Genomic DNA, 21,255 nt, shown 5'->3' on the forward strand with positions numbered 1-21,255 from the left:
TTAAAGCGTATGTTCCGGTAATCACTGTCTTAACAGGATTACTGTATCTCACGTTTAACTGTTTACATTCAACTTACTCTCCTACCTCAGGTCTGTGGCAAACATGGAATACTAAATTAATTGGAACATGCTCAAAGCCTTGGCAAACACTTTGCCTGTGACATTACTAATTTCCCAGAGGAATAGTTCCTAATATTGATTTTGACACAGCCTGTAAAACCTCTCTCTGCAAAGACTCTTTTCATAGCTGGCCAGTGTTGAAGTGCAGCTCTGGGATATGCTGAGAGAGGATTATTCATTGGAAATTAATGTGCTTAATCTCAAAGTATGTTAAAATTTACAGAACTGCTTTATGATTAAGAAATCAATCCTTGAGTTTCTGTCTCTAAGTTTATAGGATAATTCCATACTGGCTTTTGGAAAATCACTCAGAAAAAGATTGGCTCAAAGAGACTAGGGTTATCTGTGACATCAATTTGACTGAACTCGACTTTTTACAAGTTATTCCATTTGTTAAAGATAACCAATTAAGATTTCTGTCAACAGAGAAGACCACAGAAAATATTGGATGAGAAAGGTAAATGTGAGGAAGGGTAATTGCCTCTGTGCGGGAAGTAATCAAGAGTTCCTTAGCACATTACGGTGGAATTACCTGGTTGCAAACCATACTATGAGGTCTAAGTATTTCAGGGAATTGAGGCTTTATGTTCTGCTTCAAACCACTGCCATAGATGGGAATTGTACAGTCAGTGCTGTATTAATAATATCACACTGTCTCAAGTTCACAGGGCAGGTAAAGTGTCATGTTCTTACTTGCTCCTTAATTATTCACTGCTTTCTTCCAAGCCAGTGGAAGACTTGCCCAAATAAACCCAGAATGCCTGACCCTAGCCCTTCAGTTGTGTGGTTTTTGTTGCAAGGAATGACTTGAAAACAGTCTGACCCTCTCGTGCCAGATGTGAGCTTTTCAGTTTCTTCCATATACAGGTACCAGGGTAATGATCTGAATTCTTCCTTTAATAACTTCTTCAATATTGTGTGTCATGTGCTATCAGTACCATGCACTCAGTGAGATAAGAGCCTGAGCCTGGAGATGATTAGAACCATGGCTTGAGTCTAAAATGCGAACAAACCCATTTTAAAGAACAATTGATTTTTAGGGAGACTGTCTATGAAGAAGCCCTAGCTCAGATGAGCCCAAGTTCAGACTGCTAGTGATGTCCAGTTCCTGCATGAAAAATAGCTTGTGAAAAATGTGAAGCCAGTGTAAATCTGCAGACGTATTTTAGAGGACTTTAAGAAACAATGCTTAACATTAAGGAGAGGTAGCATTCTCTATACCACTTTATGATTTGTCTCAGAGAAAAAGCACTTCTTAGGAAACATTTGAGAATAATCAAGCAAGCAAACATGTTACCAGCACTTAAAAGTCACCAAATGCTTGTGTGGCCTGAACCAGAGGAATGGCTTTATTAAGTAATTTCCATCATTTGAAACTTTCAGATGCTCAACTAGAAGTGCTGGAGTTGGTACAGGAATACTGCAGTCTCATTCCATTTTCTGTGCTGTGTAAGAAGGAGAGATTAGATGGTGAAAATGGTCTCACTGAGGCTCGAATGTAATACAGGGAGCAATCTTGCATGGACTAAACTAATCTCTTAATCAAACACACCTTGTTCCTAACCAGAAAGCCAGCTTGCTCTTTTAGGGTTCAGCTGGATATGTCAAGCTATAAGCTTTTAGGAGCAATAAGTAGTAGACTTGCATTGTCACTGGAGCTGGTAACAGTGCTCTGAATATATCTGAACTGCAGGTGAACCGAGGAAGAAAGAACCATTTTTATACAGTTACTTTGGGAGACAATCATACTTTATACCAAATAGCTTTTTGGTTGTTCAGTACAGTTTTAGTCCTGAACTGGTTAGTAGCACTGAGTTTAAGTGATAGTGACTGCACAGAATAAAGCTTCTGGCCCTTTAATTGTAGCCTGCTCATGCTTTGAAAGCGCAGTCCGTTTAATTACACAAGCTTTTCTTTTTCCAAAGCTTTGGCTCACCAGGCAGTGCCTGCATTTTGATTTCAAGAAGAAACTGCTGCAAGACTGGCTAAACTGTAATTTTTGTCCCTTTGGGAACCTTTAGAGGTTCAGTACAAGCCTCTTACAAGAGGAAGGGGAGGTCTGCAAAAACTGTTCTTGCTTTTACCCTCTGTTCGTTGGTTCTCCTTTGAGCATCGTGGTCCCACGGCCGTCTTCCATCTGCAGTGACTTTGCTTACAAGTAAAAATGAATGTTAAATAAAATGAACAGGAAGCATCTTATTTTCCTGATAGCCAGGGGGATTTATGTCACAAATTCCTTTACTTCTTTGAATATTCCCCCTCTACACCTTAAAACTAATCTAAAAAATTTGGGTGTGATTTCAGATCAACTTGAATTTTGCAGCTCCCTCTTTAATGCTTTGCACAGTTTTCTGAGAAAGACACTAAATGCTTTGTGCATTCATCCTTGTAGCTCCCCTTGGGAGATATGACCTCCATTTTATCTCTCTTGTGCACAAGGAGGTGAACTGGGTTGCCCTTGTAACACTGAAGGTCTGCAGCAGAGCAAAGTACAGAATGGCCGTGTCTGATTCCAGTCTTACTGCCAGCCCAAAGGGGAGGCAGCTCAGCTGAACTGCCCTAGCTCACCCACTGTAATCCATCCCTCAGTCCGATGTGTGTGAGCAACGCCTGCACTTGTCTGTTTGGAAAGAGAAGTCATAATTCTCCTCTCAAAGATTCCAGTGAAAATAGGGATTAAACCAGTGCGCTCTGTACAATGGCAGCAGCATGAGGAAAATGCATCTCCAAGACCTGAGCTGCCTGCATCTCCAGAGTACTTGTCTGCCTTGTAAATGTAGGGCAGCAGGCCCTGCAGTCAGTTCTGCCAGGGAAAATCCTATCTCTGTTGTCAAAGTGGGGGAGTGTCTCCCTGAGGCAATCCATGTAATCCTAGAATCCCTTCTCTTCGGTTCTAGCCAAGAAAGGGGTGGAAAGATCCTGCCCATGAATTTTAAATTATACACCATGCATTTCACCTCTGATCTCAGCCTTGTGTCCCCTAAAATATAACTTCAAAGCTGCCTTTAAACAAAATACAGCTGGTCTCAAATGTTAACTTTGCAGAGATTTGTCTGGAGCCATGCCGTTGCAGGTTCAAATAGTTCCTTCCCTCCCACCCCCACCTGAAGCTTCCTTCATCTCTTTTCACTGTAGTAGACCACTCTTGAGTTATGCTCAGGGAGGGCCTGCTTTTCCAAGAGCTCCAATAAATCAGCATAAGCTGTTTCTCTACATTGTTTCGTGCTGGCTCTAGCAGGATCCTGTGGAGCCTTTTGTACTGAAATCTATCTGTACTATGCAGTTCTGTCTCTGCTCCACTGATTTAAAATGTCTACCCTCCCTGGTGTTGCTGAATAACCTACCCATGTTACAGCTCCCGGAGGTCATGTCAGTTCTAAAATCTCCTCCTAACACTATGCAGATGAGGAATTGTTGCAACCTTAGAATTTATTATGAGACTAGACTTGCAGTCATGTGTGTGTGGAGTTACTGAAGTCAGCAGAGTTGCTCATGAAATCAAGATGCACAGACTTTGAGACTGAACCTTAAGTGTCTATCATGCTGGCCAGAGGGATGCTGTCCAAGCTAAGAGCAGCCCCTTTGGGTCTGGCTTGAATGGGAACTTCCACTCCCAAGCCTGAATGGAAGCAGAGTTTGCTGGAAGGGTTTATTTTTTAATTGCCAGTTTAGATACTGGCTAGGAATGAAACTACCAATTCTACTAGAACAGATCAAACCACCTTAAACATAGACTAGCAGAATCTTAATCCCCACAAGCCCTATTGAATCAAGGGGAATTTTTGTAGTGTGAACATAGCACACAGTCCTCTGGCATGTCCTGTGGTGCTCAAAGTTTTTTCACATATTGAGCTGCAGGAGGGATTCTTACCTCAGTCTGTTTGCTTGGAAGAGGTGAGTTTCCCCAAATTAGGAGCCATGTGAGATATGTACTGTACAGTCTGCAATTTTGGCAGAAGGTCAACAGAGACTCTCCCAGGCATCACTCTTGCTGTTTTGACTTGCTCTTTCTTCTGAGTTATGAAAAGTAGCATTAGAACTGCTCAGTGTGGTTACATTGTTAAACTCTAATGATAGCCAAAAAGGAGGGGACTACACGCATTATGGATCTACATGGCAAAGCTGAGCATAAATGGGCCAGTATAGCAGGCGCTGGGAATGCATTTCCCCCAAAAAACTGAGAAAGAGAGCGAGCAAAGCTTTTGGGCTTAATGGCTCCTTGAAACAGGGCTTGAAATTACGAGCAAAGTCATTGCCTCGTGTGATTCTCCGTGCCTTCAGGGGGACATAACTATGTGTTTTCCTTAGGGAAGGAAGGACTGCATCAAGGGACACACCTGACTCCATCATAAATTTCCTTGTCTAACTGGAGTCAGCAGTTGGCTAACCGTTTAAATCAATGTCAGCGAAACTGCCGTAGCTTTTAGCAGTCCCTTCCGGTAGTCAAGTTCTGACAGGGTCACTTTGGGCCATAGATCACCTCAGAACAAAAAGTGCGAAAGCTAACTCAAAAAGCAGATGCAGAGGCATCCCACTGCCAAACTTCAGGTCTTATGGCCAAAGCAAGAGGTTCTGGAGCACTCCAGAGAAAAGGTCACTAACATCTGTTACAGTGAACAAAACAATATACTTTTCACTACATGTTCTTGGAAATGATTGGCTGGAGCTTTCAAAAAAAGCTAATCTTTAACCAAATACCAAGGGTAAAAAATTGGAATCATGGTTAAAGCTTAACAAAGTTACAAGCTGCTGAGTGCATAATCTCATTATGGGAAAGGTAATTAAGCCTCATCATCAATGAGGATCGCTAACAAGAGAACATATACCTGTAATTGATTTTGCATGATAACATATTGTGGGAGCAAAATAGTTAGATATGATATTACATTTTTTTAGCAAGTTAAAAGACTGTTGCCAGCTGTCCACTCGCCCGTCCAAAAATGCCATCGCTGGCATGTTTTTGATAAATAAGGGTTCATTGTTCATTTCAGTTCTAAGAGTCACACTCATAACAAGGACAAGGGAACTAACAAATCAGCTGGAACAACAAAATGTAATGTAACATTTAATTTCAGTAAGCCAGTCATTTTCTGGCAGCCTAGCTAACTCAGAACTTTTCTATTAGTTAATTTTTAAAAACTACTTTAGGAATTCAGTGTTAAATTTTAAAAACTGCAAATGTCAGGTGTTCTTTGTTAGAGTTGATCGGGTTCTGCATACGTAATAGTAAATGAAATGAAAATACAATGAAACTGTCTAACATAGAATAACATGGTATTAGCTTAAGTCACAGGGATCTGATTCAGGAAAGCACTTTTGCATGTGATTAAATCAGCCCTTACTCTGGACAGCATTTATACACCCTTTTTTAACTTTAATCTCGTATTTCATAAGCCCTAGTGAAGGTCATGATTCTAAGGGAGTTTCGTGATGTTAAGCAAATACTTAAATATTGTTCTGAAGAGAGATGCTTTTGAATGGGGTGGAAGAGATTGAATTTTTTATATATGCAGTCATAGAAAGCTTTTCTTCAGTTCTTTGTTCTAAGCCCAGTGCTTCAGTTTTTTTCTGATGATAAAAGAGCACGCACAGGGTCTTAGAGAAGTGCCTCCGGCCCTGGAGGACTCAAGATGTTAAAATCGTATCATCCCACTCAGAACTTCCCTTGTCCAGTTCAATTCCAACATGATTTTTGCGGCCCTGTCTCAATTAATAAAATAAAGCAAGAATATGTGTCTTATGTGCTAGCAGGGTCCAAGTCCTAAGTTTTATTTTTGGCCTGCCAGATTTCATAACATATCAGCTTTTTGATGTAGTTTCAAGGTATGTTTTTTCTAATGACAGAGGCCTGATTTAAAAGGACTCTTGTTCATTTGCATGAGCTCTGTGCTACAGTTTATTTCCCCCTCAGTTTTTCTGTTGCAAGTGATTGTGGAATTGCATTATAGACTGAATGGGTGAAATAATCTATAAAGAATTGTACTGGCACAGCAGAGGAGGAAGCTAACTGTGGTGCAGAGGTGGCAACATGTGGCCAGTAATAAGGAAGGTGGGAACCTCTAAAACTAGTTCTGCTGTTGCACCTCTGCCTGAATTCCTGCCCTGCAAGAGCTGCTCCCCACTGGCCCAGGCACCACCCTTCTGATGAATTTTGCTTAAATCCCTAGCTGTAGAGAAGAAGTAATATATCAGTTATCTGTAGTTATAGTGATTAGTATGCAAGGGTTGAAAATAGCTTAAGCTTAGACTAACTGGTGACCTCTCAGAGAAGTAGGACAGAGGGACAGTGCATTCATGTGCTTTCATGCACACCAGCTTTCATATCATCGTGACATAGTCCAACTTCTACCACTCCTAGCTACCCTTATTCAGGAAAGGGTGTGTGCCTGTGCCTGCTGTCAAGCGCATGTGCAGCAGCTCTGTGTATTGTTTACTTAGCAAGGTGTGTTTGCAACACAGAAAGAGGGACTGTTACGAGTCACGGGTGACTGACACAGTGGAGATGCGGGAGCAGGGATTGGCCACTGGTATATACCATCACCTCCTATGGAAGATAAGTAAACACAGCCAGCACTTGATTAGAACAGTGAAAAACAAATATCGTTCTGCCCCCTCATCATGCTAAGTAACTGCATCTGTTTGTCAGGGTGTGCAGTAGCAGGAGATAGAAACCTGCAGTGGGGAGGCAGGAGGAAGAGGCTGTTGGAAGGGCAGGGATCTGTAAAAATTACTGTTTTTGCAAACAGCAGTTAATAAATTGGTTTCCTTTAATATCCGTAATTGTTACTTGCATTAGCTAGGTGAGAACTAGCACGTGAATGCCTGCTCATGCTACACCTAAAGACTCCAGAGAACTGTGCTGTTGTGTAATTAGGCACCAGCAAGGTGCCGTCCTGAATAGAAGCCAAAGCAGTGCTATCTGGAGATGTTCAGCAATTGCAGTTCCACCAGCCAAAGCCAGCTGCAGCATCCAAAGATACATGAAGGTTCCCCTTCCTAGGGTTACAGACCCCATGAAATTCCCAGGCGTTCAGGCATAGATCAGCCTTCACACAATGTTTTCTGCCTGAGACGTGCCAGTTTCCAAGGATTTCACCAGCGGCATTACAAAAGCTGGAGGTGAAGGAATTTTTCCGCAGGATCAATTTCATACAAGACAAACCTTGTTCGAACAGAACGTCCATTGAGGTCATGCACAGAGGCACTGAGGTCCTACAAAATCTTAAAGCCTGCAGGGTTTCTGTATGAATTTAAGTGACTCATAGAGACCCCTCTATTGAAAAGTCTCTGATATGCTGTTATGTATTTCTTCCTTTTTAGCCATTGTGATGGGAAAGAGCACGCTGTGATTTAAGAGCAGGGGTATCTGCAAAAATGTTTACATACAGTAAAGAAATGCTGTCAGTCAATCTAATCACTTCCTGTATTTTCATGCCAGCTTGCTAGTGAAAATATGTGCACCATATATTTGTTATACTGCCTTCAGGTATTGTTTGCCAAATCTAGACTTGTTTTATAATGGAAAATGGAGGATTACATGAAAGAGCTGAATCCTTCAGTCCTTGCTCAGATGATGCTCATACTGATTTCAGCTTTTCAAGGTGGTTTAATGTATGGGCCCTATGCTTACACCGTAAAGCTGGACCTAGAGACCTGTGTAGAGGTGACTTAATTTTTAGTGAGCAAAGCCACTAACACTTTTTACTGAACAACAATAAAAAAGATCTACTTCTATTTGGACATAACAACATGAAAAATTTACTCCTTATTTCTGGCATAACATAATTATATGACAAAACTTTAAAAAATATCTAAGTCCTCTTGACAGTCACTGGCATTAGGGCTTTTAAGGCACAAACATTCTCAGGATTTTTATTCAGTGTTTTGCAGGCAAATAATAACCCAGGTCTCTTTCCTGTGGTGTCCAAAGTCTGAATTCCGCAATGCTGGACAATTGCCTTCCTAGCATGAGAACTAGTCCTGAGGAAAGTTTGCAGGATCACCTTATGCCTCTGGAGCATAGAGTTTTTTTCTCTTCTCACTAGTTTCACAGAAGATGAGGGGGCTGAGCATCTTGCAGGATGCTGTCAGGCAAAATCATGGTGCTGCATCAGTGTGAATGAAAGCAAAATTAGGCCTTTGCTGTCGGGGGGATGAAATAACAGCAAGCATTTCCTGACAGAGCTCTCTTTACCAGCTTCCCATTAGGTTTCATTCACTTGATGCATTTCTGTTCGTACATTCAAATAATATTTCTCTGAGAAATCAAGGGCTGTATTCAGTCAGCCGAGTTGCACCTTAATCTCTGTGCCCAGTCAGCAGAAAAAAAAATGGTCTCTAAAGAGTAACAGAGGGCTTAAGTAAGGCAGTAAGCAGGGAAGCTGTCAAAAGCCAGCTAATAGGAGGCGTAGGCAGAGAGACATAGCCTAACTGATTCTGCTGGATACCAGGGCGATGAGTACACAGGAATTTTCTCTCACATTTCCTTCCTTAATTTCTGCATCAGAGTCCTAGGCAAGCAGTGCCACTCCTTGCAGTACTGCGGAGTCCAGAGTGTGCAGGTTAACACCGCAGCCTTGTTTCACCTGCCACTCTTCATCAGCAGTTCTGAATGCCTGACAGGTCTGTCAGTCCCAGACTTGGAGACTGTGGTGCAATCTCCTTAGGTTGCCCAGGACCAGGTCTGAGATCCCAGATCATTATGTCTGGGTGGAGGCAGAAGCATTTGGATGGTGTCTCCAGTTCTCAGGGGCATGTGTGAAGTAACGACTCGCTACATGAGCACTAGCTGGAATCTTTCTGCATGTCTCTGGGAGAGGTAGGATACACAAAGCAATGATGCCCCAGCTGCAGAAAGTTAATAGTCTCTATCGTGGTATAAGCAGTGTCTCCATCTCTTCAGTGTTTGGATTTCTAATAATATGTGTTGCACTCTAGCTTGGACATCTGACCGACATCCTGAAATCCTGACTGTCTGGCAAGCGCATTGATAATTTCACAAATCTATTGACAAGGGAAGAAATGAGAGCTCCACACCAATCATGTTGAAACCTTTAGTGACATTAAAAAGCATTTGTTAGGCACAGCAAGTTAAATAATGAACATAAACTAACCTCACCATTGCTAATTAGTATTAGATAGAAACCAGAGCATCTTTGCATTGCTGCTGTAGCTTTTGCTGTTTGCTCTGTAAAATCCTTCTGGTTCGGGTGGATGCTCTTTCAAGTTGTCTAGCATTAGCAAATACTTTGAAGCAGGTGCTAATCAAAGAGCCAGAGCAGTAGTTTCTACATCATCCAACATCTTTTTTAAGTTTAAATATATTATTCCAGTGAATACACTGCCTATAAGTGTATTTAAAACCTCGAACAAAATAAAGTTGAGGAATTCACTAGCTGTAAACTAGTGTTGCTCTTTTATATTGTCAGCTCATTTAATGTTTAATTGTTAAAGTACTGAAAATCTTTAACTCGTAGCCTTCAGTCAGCTGATGTTCTGATGACAGATGGTGCTTTTAAGTGAACAAGTTCGGTTTATATTGCTGAAGCTGGATTTCAAAAAGTCACCTGTCAAATTCAGCAAAACTTATGTGATGTCCTTGCTACTTTTGCTATAATAATTCTTTACAAATTTCGCCTGGTAAAACAGTGAGACATTTCATTCAACTTTAATTACACTCATTTGATGACATTCCAGTGAAAATTAAACACCATTGGTAAAACTGGAATCTTTAAAGATGAGTATTTGCATAATGCCTTTCAAAAAGAAGTGTAGATTGTTTATTTTATCGTCCTTGGATCTAGTTGTGCAGTAATTATGTAAGAATCACTTTAATCACCAAAGTGAAACAACTGTTTTGCAGTAGAAACTGGAATGGTAAAATTACCAGAATTTGGGTCAAAAGATAAAATTCCAAACTCCAACCAAAGTTCTGCATTCTATTTGAGACCTATTCTTTAGCTGAAATTTCATCTTTAGCAAGACTCTGTAGCATCAGTGTTACAAGCTAAAAAGTTAAGGACAACATTTGTGTTTGAAATCAGAGAGAAATACCAATCCCAACTGAAATCAGTGGCAACACTTCTAATGTAGGAGCAGCACTAGAAGTCTCCAGCCCAAGATGTAGTTAGCCAGGTCAAAGATTGTTGCTGATGGCCACCTGCATCTTCAACTTGTAGAAGACCGTAGTGGCAGACAAATGGGAGAGAATAATATGTCTGTCCCATATGCATCTGGCTTCTATATATCCTACTGCCACCAAGCCACCTGGTGAAGCAGGTTGATGGCAGTTTGTGCTCCCTTGTTAAAACCCACCTCAGCCATTATTTATTTGCCTTGTGTTTTGTTGATGTCTGAAACACTGTTGCTAAGTTTAATACACTGTTTTTACTTGCAACTCTGAAGCCTTTGTGGGATGATTGCCAAGTTAACAATTTATACCTTCATGCTCCATTTAGGGCCCTCGTGTTTATTGCTCATGGTGCTGGGGAACACTGCGGCCGTTATGATGACTTGGCCCAGAGGCTGACAGGACTTAACTTGTTTGTATTTGCCCACGACCATGGTGAGTAGTCTAAAACTGCACTTGATTTACAGCAGCTCAGGACTTCAGGGAGGCAAATGTCATTAAAGCTACCAAGCAGTGAGAGAAGAGTCAATAAAATATTTATACCATAGCAGAAAAGAGAAAGGTTTTTCTGATACTATGTGAAGATCTGCATATTGAATCTATAACATAGCCACCTCAGTTGCCTGAGTTTTCCTCCGCCTTGTCATTGGCATTATTGCTGAGGATATCTTAACCTCTCCTTATGGGACTACTTCTGTTTTGCCTTATCACTGGTGGGGTGGAGTAGGGGATGTTCATTGCTCAAGTGGGACTAGGAGCTATTTCTGCTGGAGTCATGCTCACCGTTGTCCTAAATGATCCCAGAGGGGAGGCTGAAATGACAGCATAGCTTGTATGCGCACATACAACTAGACAGATCCACCCTTGGGATGTGGACAGACATGGAGAAGATACTGACCTTTGGACACATCTCCATAGTCCAGTAGAGGCACCAGAGTTGGCTGTATACACATCAGCTCTGATGAGAAAGTAGCGTGCTTGATTTTGTGCAAGGCTGTGCTAGCACAGCAACACTACTTCAGCCCCCAGCCAGTAAGTCTGGGCAGTGCTGTGCCATGGCCCAGCATCTGCTAGCTTGAGGAGCTCTGCACTGTGCTCCGTTCAGTGGGTTAGATAGACTGTATATTACCAAATCTGAAGCACATGAGCTGGGACATCCTGGTAATATATTTGAACCATCTATCCTGGTCCTTTGGTAGCCTCTTCTTGTACCTGACTCTTGCAACTTGATGCCTTCCATGTACCTGGAAGTCTTGTTTTGTTTTTATCCTTGCAGATTACTGTCTTCCTGCAAGAGTCACTCTAGAAATTAACAAAACAAAACAATCGATTAAGGGTGACAGTGGACAAAAGGTAAAGTCAAAACCTGAGTGGACAGGTGAAGTGGGATGAATCTCAATTAGTGTAATTCTGATTTCCTGCTAACAGATCTTCCACTGACACTGGAATTTACTTGGTTGAAGCTGAGACTGAAACCTACCCCTAGATCTCAAAGATAGGATCTCTGAATTTAAGATTGAAGCATTCCTCCCCTCTGCATGCTCTAGAAATCAGAGCATTTGAAACGTTGTGCCATTTAGTCATTAAAAGCAGAGGCAAAACCTCACTGAATCCCATCATATTTGTTCCTGTGACTCCCTTTCGCTCACAGCACTGCCACTGATGAGCAGTAAATAACGCTCTATTTTCCCTAAAAAAGAAAGTATCTGGTCCTCAGGAAAGCTTTCAATTAAAATAAGTAAAAACTGTGTGATTTTCTGGACAGTTGATCACCTGTTATATGCAGGGCTGGCTTTACAATGGTAGCTGACCCAGTCAAAAGCAGCTTTGCTTATTACATGAGTCTGTTTCTCCTCATATAGGGACAATTTTTGTAAGTGTTGGTTTGTTCATTCCAATATACTTCTTTCTGATTTAGACCTAGGCTAATAGGAGGCTGATCAGGTTTCATGTGTGCAGTAATCCCAGTGGAAAGTATCTCCATTCCTCTTTGCTTATCTATATGGCATAAAGTTCATGAGAAAAACTGCAGAGGAGACCACATGCTGTCCGCTCTGTTGCTGCTGTTGCCCCCTAGATTTATGTTACTAGACCACAGAGAAGCTATGCAAAAACTTACTGAACTCCAGGACACACAAACAATTTGTTCAAATGCCAGAGCCCCGTACTCTGGGCCTACATGGGACTGTGGTTGCTTGCTGTGCATGCTTATCACGCCTGCTTTAGTTCCTTGTTCCCTTAAAACTTAATAAATGTTTCATGTAGTGGAGTTATAATAAAAATACTTGAAGGAACAAACCTAGAAGAAGCAATAACACATTGTATTTTATGGCAAGGATTTGATAGGGAAAATGCCTCATCTGTAGATGGAAAAACAGTTTTCAAAGTGGAGGTTCTTGTCAGGCATTATTGTGCTGCATAAGAAGACATTTATTTACTCTCTTTTTCCTTGAATATCTTTTTGGCTAGAGAAGCATAAATATTCTATATTTTTTTCAATAGACATGTTGCTGGATTAATTGCTTTACTACAATTAATACAATTCTGGTTGCTCATGCCAGTTAATAACTCCATTCTCCCTGTCAAGTTCACAATATTTTTCTATAAATTCAGTGTGGTTTTCTTTATCAGCAGTAGCGAGAGGGAAAAGAGGTACCTGAAAGCAGAACAATGGAAACACAATTGTACTACACAAAGAAGCTAAATTAACTGAGATTAGACACAGGACAAGTTAGAAAGACAATTAACATATTTTAGGCTCTGTAAAATAATCTTTGCACCTAAATAAGTAAGCAGTGAGGATAAATCTTCTCTGGTTGAAACAGGTTACAGCCTAGCTGGATGCCAGCATGAGCAGAAGGACAGATGCATCCCCACTGCGAAATTGCTCAGATCAGACTGGGAGGCTTATAGCTTTTCTCCACCATTTTGTCCGTTCCAAATCACTTCACCAGCTTCCCGCTTTGTATCCTGTTCTTTAGATATCTTTGTGTAATATAAATTACTTGATTGCATTAGCAAAATAGTTGCTTTCTCTTCCCCAAATCTTACAGTGATTCTAAGTCTTATGATCTTGGTGTAGCTTATCGGATCTGGACATTTATTCTGATTTGGAATACTAAATTTCAAATTTAGGACTAAAATTCCTGACATAGTCACATTATCCTTGCAGTTATTAGTGCAGTTCCACAGTGTGGCTAGCATAATTTCCCAAATGAGTCAGGAAGCTACTAACACTGCAGTATGTGTGACTTGACTGGGTTATGTTGTATCTATCCTTCAGTCAAAAGAAGGAAAAATAATTTCTGTTTTATACTGCTGATTCTATAAATGTTTATCCACTGTTTCTAAATCTCGCTGAAGGCTGCTCCACACCACAATTTCCTGTTATACGAGGCTGCAGCGAAAAAGTTGGCACTTCACAGAGTGACAATATTCACCCAAATTCGAGTCTTACTGTTGACAGTAAAAAGGTAGCACTAGCTCAGTTCTCTTAAAATCCCAGGATTTTAGGGATGTCCCAGGATACATTATTTGTGCAGTCACTCTTTTGGATACTTCATAGTAAGCCCAAGTAATCCTGAGACTGCTGTACCTTGAAACTTCTCACAGTGGTGATGAAAACTGAATTCCAGGAGACCTCTTAACCCTCTCTTACACGTGATATTATTAAATTGTTTTGTTTTATATCTATTCCATGAAAGAGGAAAATGCTATTTCTTTGTAATGTAGCATTTTGTTCCATCATATCTTAAATTTTTGTGGTTTCTTATATGATAATGTAGGTTATAATCAGGTAACACTTTCCCATGGTTTCTGAGTTTACTTGGAATGCAGCTTCATGAAGGCAGAGTTAAGGTTGCTGGGATGACCTTGCTATGCATTTCTCTGAATTTTAGCTACTTTGAAATGAGATGTCACCTTTCAATTTCCTTTCTCTGTTATTATTCTTTTATTATGACATCACATCTGTGAGGTTGCCTTCACATCAGTGATTCCTGACATCATCCTGCAGCCTATTTCAGATGGAAATGGTGTAATATTGATAAGTTTTCTGTATTATCTCTAACACAACTCATAAGTGGAAACTCAAGCTTTTTCAAAATTCTGATAGAAAAAGAGACAGAAGAACATTTATTAGGTTATCGGCGATCAATTTAGGAAAGCCCTCTTAGAAGGAATTCCTATGGCAGATTCATCAAATTGGAGTGCTATTATAATTCATCAGTACGTTATAGACAGATTGCAGTCTGGGAAACTAGCTTTAGTTATAATGCAGTATTTTTGGGGATCTGTAAAGCTAAAAGCCAAAGAAAATAAAAATAAAAGATAGAGAATGTGGCTTTGTTTTCTCATACCAAGTATTTTCAGTTGTTAAAGCACATGATGTTCCAACTATCCTCATCTCACATACTATAACATTTAATTTGCTGAGCTCTTACTCACATTAGTAGCGTTATATGGCCAGAACCCAGGACAACCACAGTTTCACCTTCAAAAGCAAGTGTCAACTAATAGCAATTACAAAAGCATTTCCAAGATGCCAGGGTCACAAAAATACATTCACTTATCTCTTATGCTTTTCAATAATAGTAGTGCAATCCCTCTTTTTCACTTGGACTTGCTTGTGCTTCTTATGAGTAATGTGGCTATCTTATAAGAAGATGAGGAAGAAAGGTAAAATTTTTAGCCGTAACCACGCAGCAGTCCTTAGCCTTTAGATTTGCTTGAGGACAGCCCCTCAAAATACCTTCTCTCTCCAGGCAGAGTGAAACCTCTACCTGTCTTGGCACATGGCGACCTGCTACTCTTTAACCCACTTTGAAGCTGGTGAATTTCCCAGTCTTAAGTTATGTGTAATGTCGGATCAAAGCGAAGGGAAAGGTTGCAGCTCTAACAGCTTATTCATATTCCTTAGATGTTTCTAACTGAAGTTCAGCTTTCTTTTTTAGACCCACTGCTACTTTGTGTATGGTGAGCATTTGTGATGGGTTAACAGGTCCCTCTCAGACACCTACTGCTGTTTGTGTGCCCCATTAATTTTCTCACTGGTTTCTCTATTTAACAAAGCACTTATTTTTAAAAAGTAGAAAATAGCTGGAGATTTAAAAATGCATCAAATATTAGTTGGGGTTTTTTTTTGAAGTGATTGCTATGTTGTTCTTGCAACTGTCAAAAGACCATTTTGTTGATGAGAACAGAAGGCTTTTATTTATTCATAGTACTGGGAGGGATTGATCTACACAGAAAGGTTGAAAAGGACTAAACATGGACAGACTGGGAGGGGGGGAAATGACTAAGAAGGATGTCGGTATTAGTAAGAGCAAGAATTAGGATAGTACTGCAAGTGAGAAATAACACTTTAGGCAAAACAGAGCAAGGGAATGTTCCTGGGTAGCGGTACTCCCTGATGATACGATCAGGCGGGCTTTAGGTTGCTTTCCAGGGACAGAGTAAGGAAAGTCCTGGCAAGTGTTATTCAGAGAAGGTTTGCACACAGCGCATAGCAAAACTCTTCCTTGGTGACTATTACCAAGGCTGGGTGTGAGCCCAGTTACCCTTAGCGATCTGTTCTCTTTCTGCTTCCTCTGATTCAAAGATCCTACCTCACTATAGCAGGAAAAGTTTAAACTGCAGAGACACAGAGGAGAATAGCATACATTGTTTGCGTTTCCTTTGACAGAAGGCTTACAATGGGCTGTGGGTATTTTTTTTAAGAGAAGGGCTCCTGGCCTTCAGCATGATACTTGAAATAAAAGCTTCCATACTAAGTATTGGAAATAGCTCTGGACATGGAAAGATTAGTGTTTGCAGGAGTACAAAATGACTATTCTCCACCTGAATTCTGTTCTTATTCATGTCCACCACAGCAGGAGGGACCTCACACAGAACTGGGATTTGCTTGCGCTAGAAACTCATACTACTATAACTATACCAGCAGACAAGTTCTGAGCAGTTAGATTGCTACTGATGTGCTCATCCTAAGACAGATGTTCTCTTTGGCTAGGAAAGAGACTATAGCACTAGCTGTTGTCCCGTGTCAGTGCATCCTCTTTAGGGCTTTCACTGAAGTTGTGAAAGTTGTTCTACTAGCAGAATTTCATAATGTGCTGCCCAGCCCCAGGCATAAATGCAGGGGGGTCCTGAACCTACTGCACGCTGTAGGCAGAGCTCTTGTAGTAGAGTAATATGCGTGGCTGCAATGAGATCTGCAGTCATGCAAAACCTCTGTGTTTTCCACCCCCTACACAAGTGCTGGGGGACAGGGGTGAAAGATGCTATTGCAGCTCACAGACTGGAAGAAAGGTACAGTCCAGCTGTCAGGTTGAGTTCCCCTCTCTTGATGTTTGTTTCCTCTGCATACAGCCCCATTACTCAAGAGTCATGAAAACCCTCTCTTAATATTTTTACTAATGGTTCCATTCTGAAGAATCCTAGCCCATTCTTGTTTGTCAGATGTCTGCTGCTGGGACATTTTCTGCTAATAGTTCATTAGAATTACCAAGTAAAGAAATAAGAATAAAATTCTTCAGAGCTGGAGATTAAACTTTTCAAGTACAGACCCTATAGGCAAATTAGCCCTTCAAATTATCTTGACTTGTCTGACGTTCAGTCTTTTATGATCACTCATTTGTATTGGACAGAGAGCTGCTAAGGGGTCATTAATCTGTCCTACCATGAGACAGATGTATGGACATAAATCTTTGTATGTATAGCTCCAAAAACTGTCATACAAACCTTGTGACATAGCAAAAATAATAGGACTGTAAGAGAGTTCCAGATAGATGATTCTTTGACCCTTGATCCATGTTAACTGTCATATGAGACTCACGAAGCCCTTTCTGGAATTCATCACTGTGCCTCATCCTTTCTACTCTTTTAACTGAGGGAAAGATTGAGTCATAAACACTGCTGCTATGTGCAAAGCAGGCAGTGATGTCTGCTACATAGCATGTGGGTAGATACAGAAGCTGAGAGGATATACCAGGGAGAGTCATGCTCATCTGCCCCACTTCTTATATTCTCTCTTTCAGCCTGTTCTACAGGCTACTGTTAGCACTGAGATCTCAGAGGAGATGGTTGTTTGGTCTGTCTGGCAGAGCACTGCTTGTGTTCTTCTACAGTTTTATCCCTGTTTTGACTTCTGATTCAGAGTGGTCCTTAGCCAGTCTATCTCTCTCAAGCCTTTCCTTCTCCATCTGTTGAATGAAGGTGGCAGTTAGGCTTATCTGTCTTCAAGGGCAGCAATGAGGAATGCTTAACATGTGCAGAGCATGCAGAAGGTGAAACCACAGTGCATAATTATCAGATGAGAGTTCAGATATTACAGTACACAACGTAATTCCTTAGGAAGTGAGAAAAGTCTGTAAAAACCTAGAGCAAAGTCCTCCTATAAAACAAATAGCTTTCAGCTGTGGGGATTCGCAAATAAAGTTGAGAACTGAGTCCGTAGAGGAGGCTACAATGTGTACTTCTCCCAACACAGACATGAATTATGATGCTGAAAAACAAAAAGCAGGATTAACTCAAGATAAACTGGGAGACCAGTCCACCTGCAACTGATGAGCTCCAGTCAAATTGAAACCAGTCGCTTTTCAACTCCAGCTGTTCTAGCAGAGGACAACTGGTCCTGTAACACTGGATCTCAGAGCCAAAGGGACATTTTGCTAGGGAAAACAATCTGAGCCCCTTGAAATTATAGGCAAAATATGATTCATACTGCTAAAAAATGCAAATTTGCCCATGAATTGGACAAGCTCTTGAACACGCTCATTCCATTGGATATTATATTTTCTCTTGCTTTCTCACAGACTGCTGCATGGAGTTGTGCTCTGTTGGTGGTTGTGAGATAGTACATCCTAGAGAGGCCATGCACCTCCTGTAGAAAGAAGTGGTCTGGTTACATCTCTTACAATACAGTGTAGTTGAATTAGGCTTATAATTGCATCAGAATACACTGTAGCCCAACTGCAGGGGAGTAATGTGCACATATGTTGCTATTTGACAGCAGTAAAGATTGAGGAAGACTAGTTATGCTTTCCTTCACTCCCCCGATTAGTTTGCTCCTTCCAGCTGATCAGCCGTTCCTTTACCCACCCTATAACAATAGGTTATTATAACAAAGAAACCCACCAAGAAACAACATATTACCCAGCTAACTGGTTCATTTCCTGGCTGAGCTGAGTTTGCTCTTGATGCAGCTGAAGTGAGCGGGGAGGGGGGAAGTGGATTTGAGCTCCAAGCCCCTTCAGAGCAAAGCTGAGCTGGAACACCCCTTATTCTAGCCTTGCCCCATCCAACTTTTGGCATGAGCTTTCCTCTTTCTTGGCCCTACAAGGTGGTGAGAAGAAGGTGATACAGAGCTAGCACCCCTGGCTTTGCACCAAGCCCACTGTATGAGGGAATCCCTTTTAGGGCACACTGGAATCTGAGGAGCTGCCTTTTTACTCTGAAAGAAATGGGCCGTGCGATCTGCCCTAGTTCTCCCAATTATTCACTGCTTACTGATGAGCAGAAGGAGAAATGTCAGTGGGTCATTCCATGAGAGAGTACATCTTCTCAGCAGCTGCTCCTTGAACAAAGCCTCGCTGTTGGCCTTCACACAAGGAGGCGTGAGGCTGTAACAACAGGCCCTAGTGAGAAGGGGAAACAGCAATAGAAGGAACAGAATGCTCCCTTTTTAACAGAATAACTTTAAGCATGGAGCTGTCGGCACTGGCCACCTTCCAGACCATGCTCGTTAACCTGTCACTGTTATCTGTTAACAGACACACTGCATGACAGAGGAGTGACATGTCATTCATGCAGGAAACTTAAAAGGCGTCCTTCTTGCTGTGAGGGTTAAGCCTTTCTAGCTTCCCCTCCATGATTCTGCCTCTGAGATGAGGAATACTCTCCATGATAAAGAGGAGGGGACCATTAGATTTGTGTGGAGTGCAGGTAATGCTGGGGCTAAGTGATAGGAATTTTGGAGGAGTCATCCTGAAAATCAGGAATAGAACATCCATTATTCAGCCAAATGGTTCACTTTGGTAAGATAAGGAAAAATACATAGGAAATAGCCTTGACCAAACTAGGTTCCTTTAATTTTACAAGCTGTTGTTTTGCTTATGTTACCTCAATGATCTTTGCAATTGTCATCTGTATTCAGCCTTTACATATATAAATCAATCTTCACATTAAGGGTCAAATTCTGCTTTCACATCTGCTCAAGTAAACCCCAAATAACTCTGTCACCCTGTTACAAAGCAGGTTCAGGCATGCAGCTTGTATCTGTATTTCCTATTAGTGAAGGACGGTTGACAACTTTTGTAATATTTTCAACAGTTCTTCTGCCCCCCCAGCAACCAGCTTTGCTAGCTGAAGGAATAGGACTGCATACAAGATGGTTGAGGGTGGAAGGACAAGGACCAGATGTCTATTAGAGAGCCAAGGCTGAGAGAACAGATCATTGTATGTTAGTAGCTACGTCTACTGCCTATGGCTACTGGACAGAGATCAAACTTGCTTGAAACATTGTTCCATAGGTCATTTCCTTTACTGATTTGTTCATATCAGCAAAGATTTTGGCTCCAAGAAACTATTCAGAGGAACCTATATTCTTGAAGGAAAAAAAAAAAGGTGTTGCATATACCATCAGACAAACATTGTCATTAATGACGTGAATGATGGGGTGGAATGCACTTTCAGAAAGTTTACAGGGATACCAAGTTGTGGGAAGTGGGCATTACACTGCAAGGCTGGTATTCAGAGGGACCTCGACAGGCTGAAGAAATGGACTGACAGGAACCTCACGAAGTTTCAACAAAGATACTTTTTAAGTCCTGCGTCTGGAGCGGACTACCCCATGCAACAGTAAAGGTTGGGCACTGAGTGGATAGAAAACAGCTTTTCAGAAAGGAACTGGATGGAGATCCTGGCAGACAACAAGTTGAACTTGAGTCAACAGTGTGACCCTGTGGTGAAAAAGACCAAATACTGGTCTGTATTGGAAAGATTATAGGCTGCAACTCAAGGGAAATGATTATCCTCTTCCATTCAGCTTTTGTGAGATCGCATCTGGAATACTGGGTCCAATTTCCTCCCAAGTGCAAGAAAAAAAAATTGACATATCGGAATGAGGCCAGAGGAGGGCTGTCAAAACAATTAGGGTGCTGGAGAACAAGATGTACAAGGAGAGGCTGATAAAACTGGGTTTATTTAGCCTTAGAAGAGAAGGCTAAGAGGGGATCTTGTTGCTGTCAACAAGTACCTGTTGGGAGGGTGTAGAGATGGCAGAGCCAGACTCTTTCTGGAGGTATGCAATGATAGGATGAGAGGGAACTGACGCAAGCTGTGACATGAGAAATTCCAATGAGATATAAAGAAAAATGATGCTACCATGAGGGCAGTCAGCTGCCAGAGAGGTCAGGGAATCTCTATCCTTGGAGATATTTTAAGCTCAACTGGACTTGGCCTGGCTCTGAACAACTTGATTGAATAGCAAACTTTGAGTGGGGAGTTGATCTAGGTAAGATAAGAAGAGGAAGCATGAGTTTATTTTCACCTTTACAGGGACAATTTTTCCATAGCAACAGCATGTCATTAATGTGACTAGCTTCCCTATTGTTTATTTGTCAGATGTGTCTGATTTGGAAGAAGTTGTTTCAGAAAGTAATTACTGATGATTCCTCACCTACAAACGTATCTTCATACAGATGTGGAGTTCGTCATCCTATTGAGATACAAATGGCTGTTCTAAGTTATTGAGCATCATTTGAAAAGAACAGAGGAGAAGATATTTTGTGTGTATAACTGCTGTTGGAGTTAAAATATATTCCTGATTTCCCTACAGTCCCTTCTGAGATATCAGGAGTTGTGGGAACACAGTCCACCTCAGGTTATTCTGTTTTGCAGTGCTAAACCGGAGGAACAGGTTTATTAAGTGCTGGATTCAAAGAAGGCTCTTATTTGCACAGAACAAAGGCAAAGGACAGGCTACTGTATGAAGAGAAAGAAGTAAAATA

General features: G+C 41.2%; 1 protein-coding gene across 6 annotated transcripts in view; it reads left to right on the top strand.

Annotated features, from left to right (window-relative positions):
• Positions 1 to 21,255, top strand: part of MGLL (monoglyceride lipase) — a 133,203-nt gene that overhangs the window by 75,235 nt on the left and 36,713 nt on the right. For all 6 annotated transcript variants that reach the window (XM_026093079.2, XM_064518982.1, XM_026093080.2 and 3 more), the window contains one exon: positions 10,578 to 10,684. In XM_026093079.2, coding sequence (XP_025948864.2) covers positions 10,578 to 10,684 — 107 coding nt within the window. The remainder of the gene's footprint in view (positions 1 to 10,577; positions 10,685 to 21,255) is intronic.

Source organism: Dromaius novaehollandiae, chromosome 12, assembly GCF_036370855.1.
Source record: "Dromaius novaehollandiae isolate bDroNov1 chromosome 12, bDroNov1.hap1, whole genome shotgun sequence".
In the NCBI taxonomy this organism is placed as follows: Eukaryota; Metazoa; Chordata; class Aves; order Casuariiformes; family Dromaiidae; genus Dromaius; species Dromaius novaehollandiae.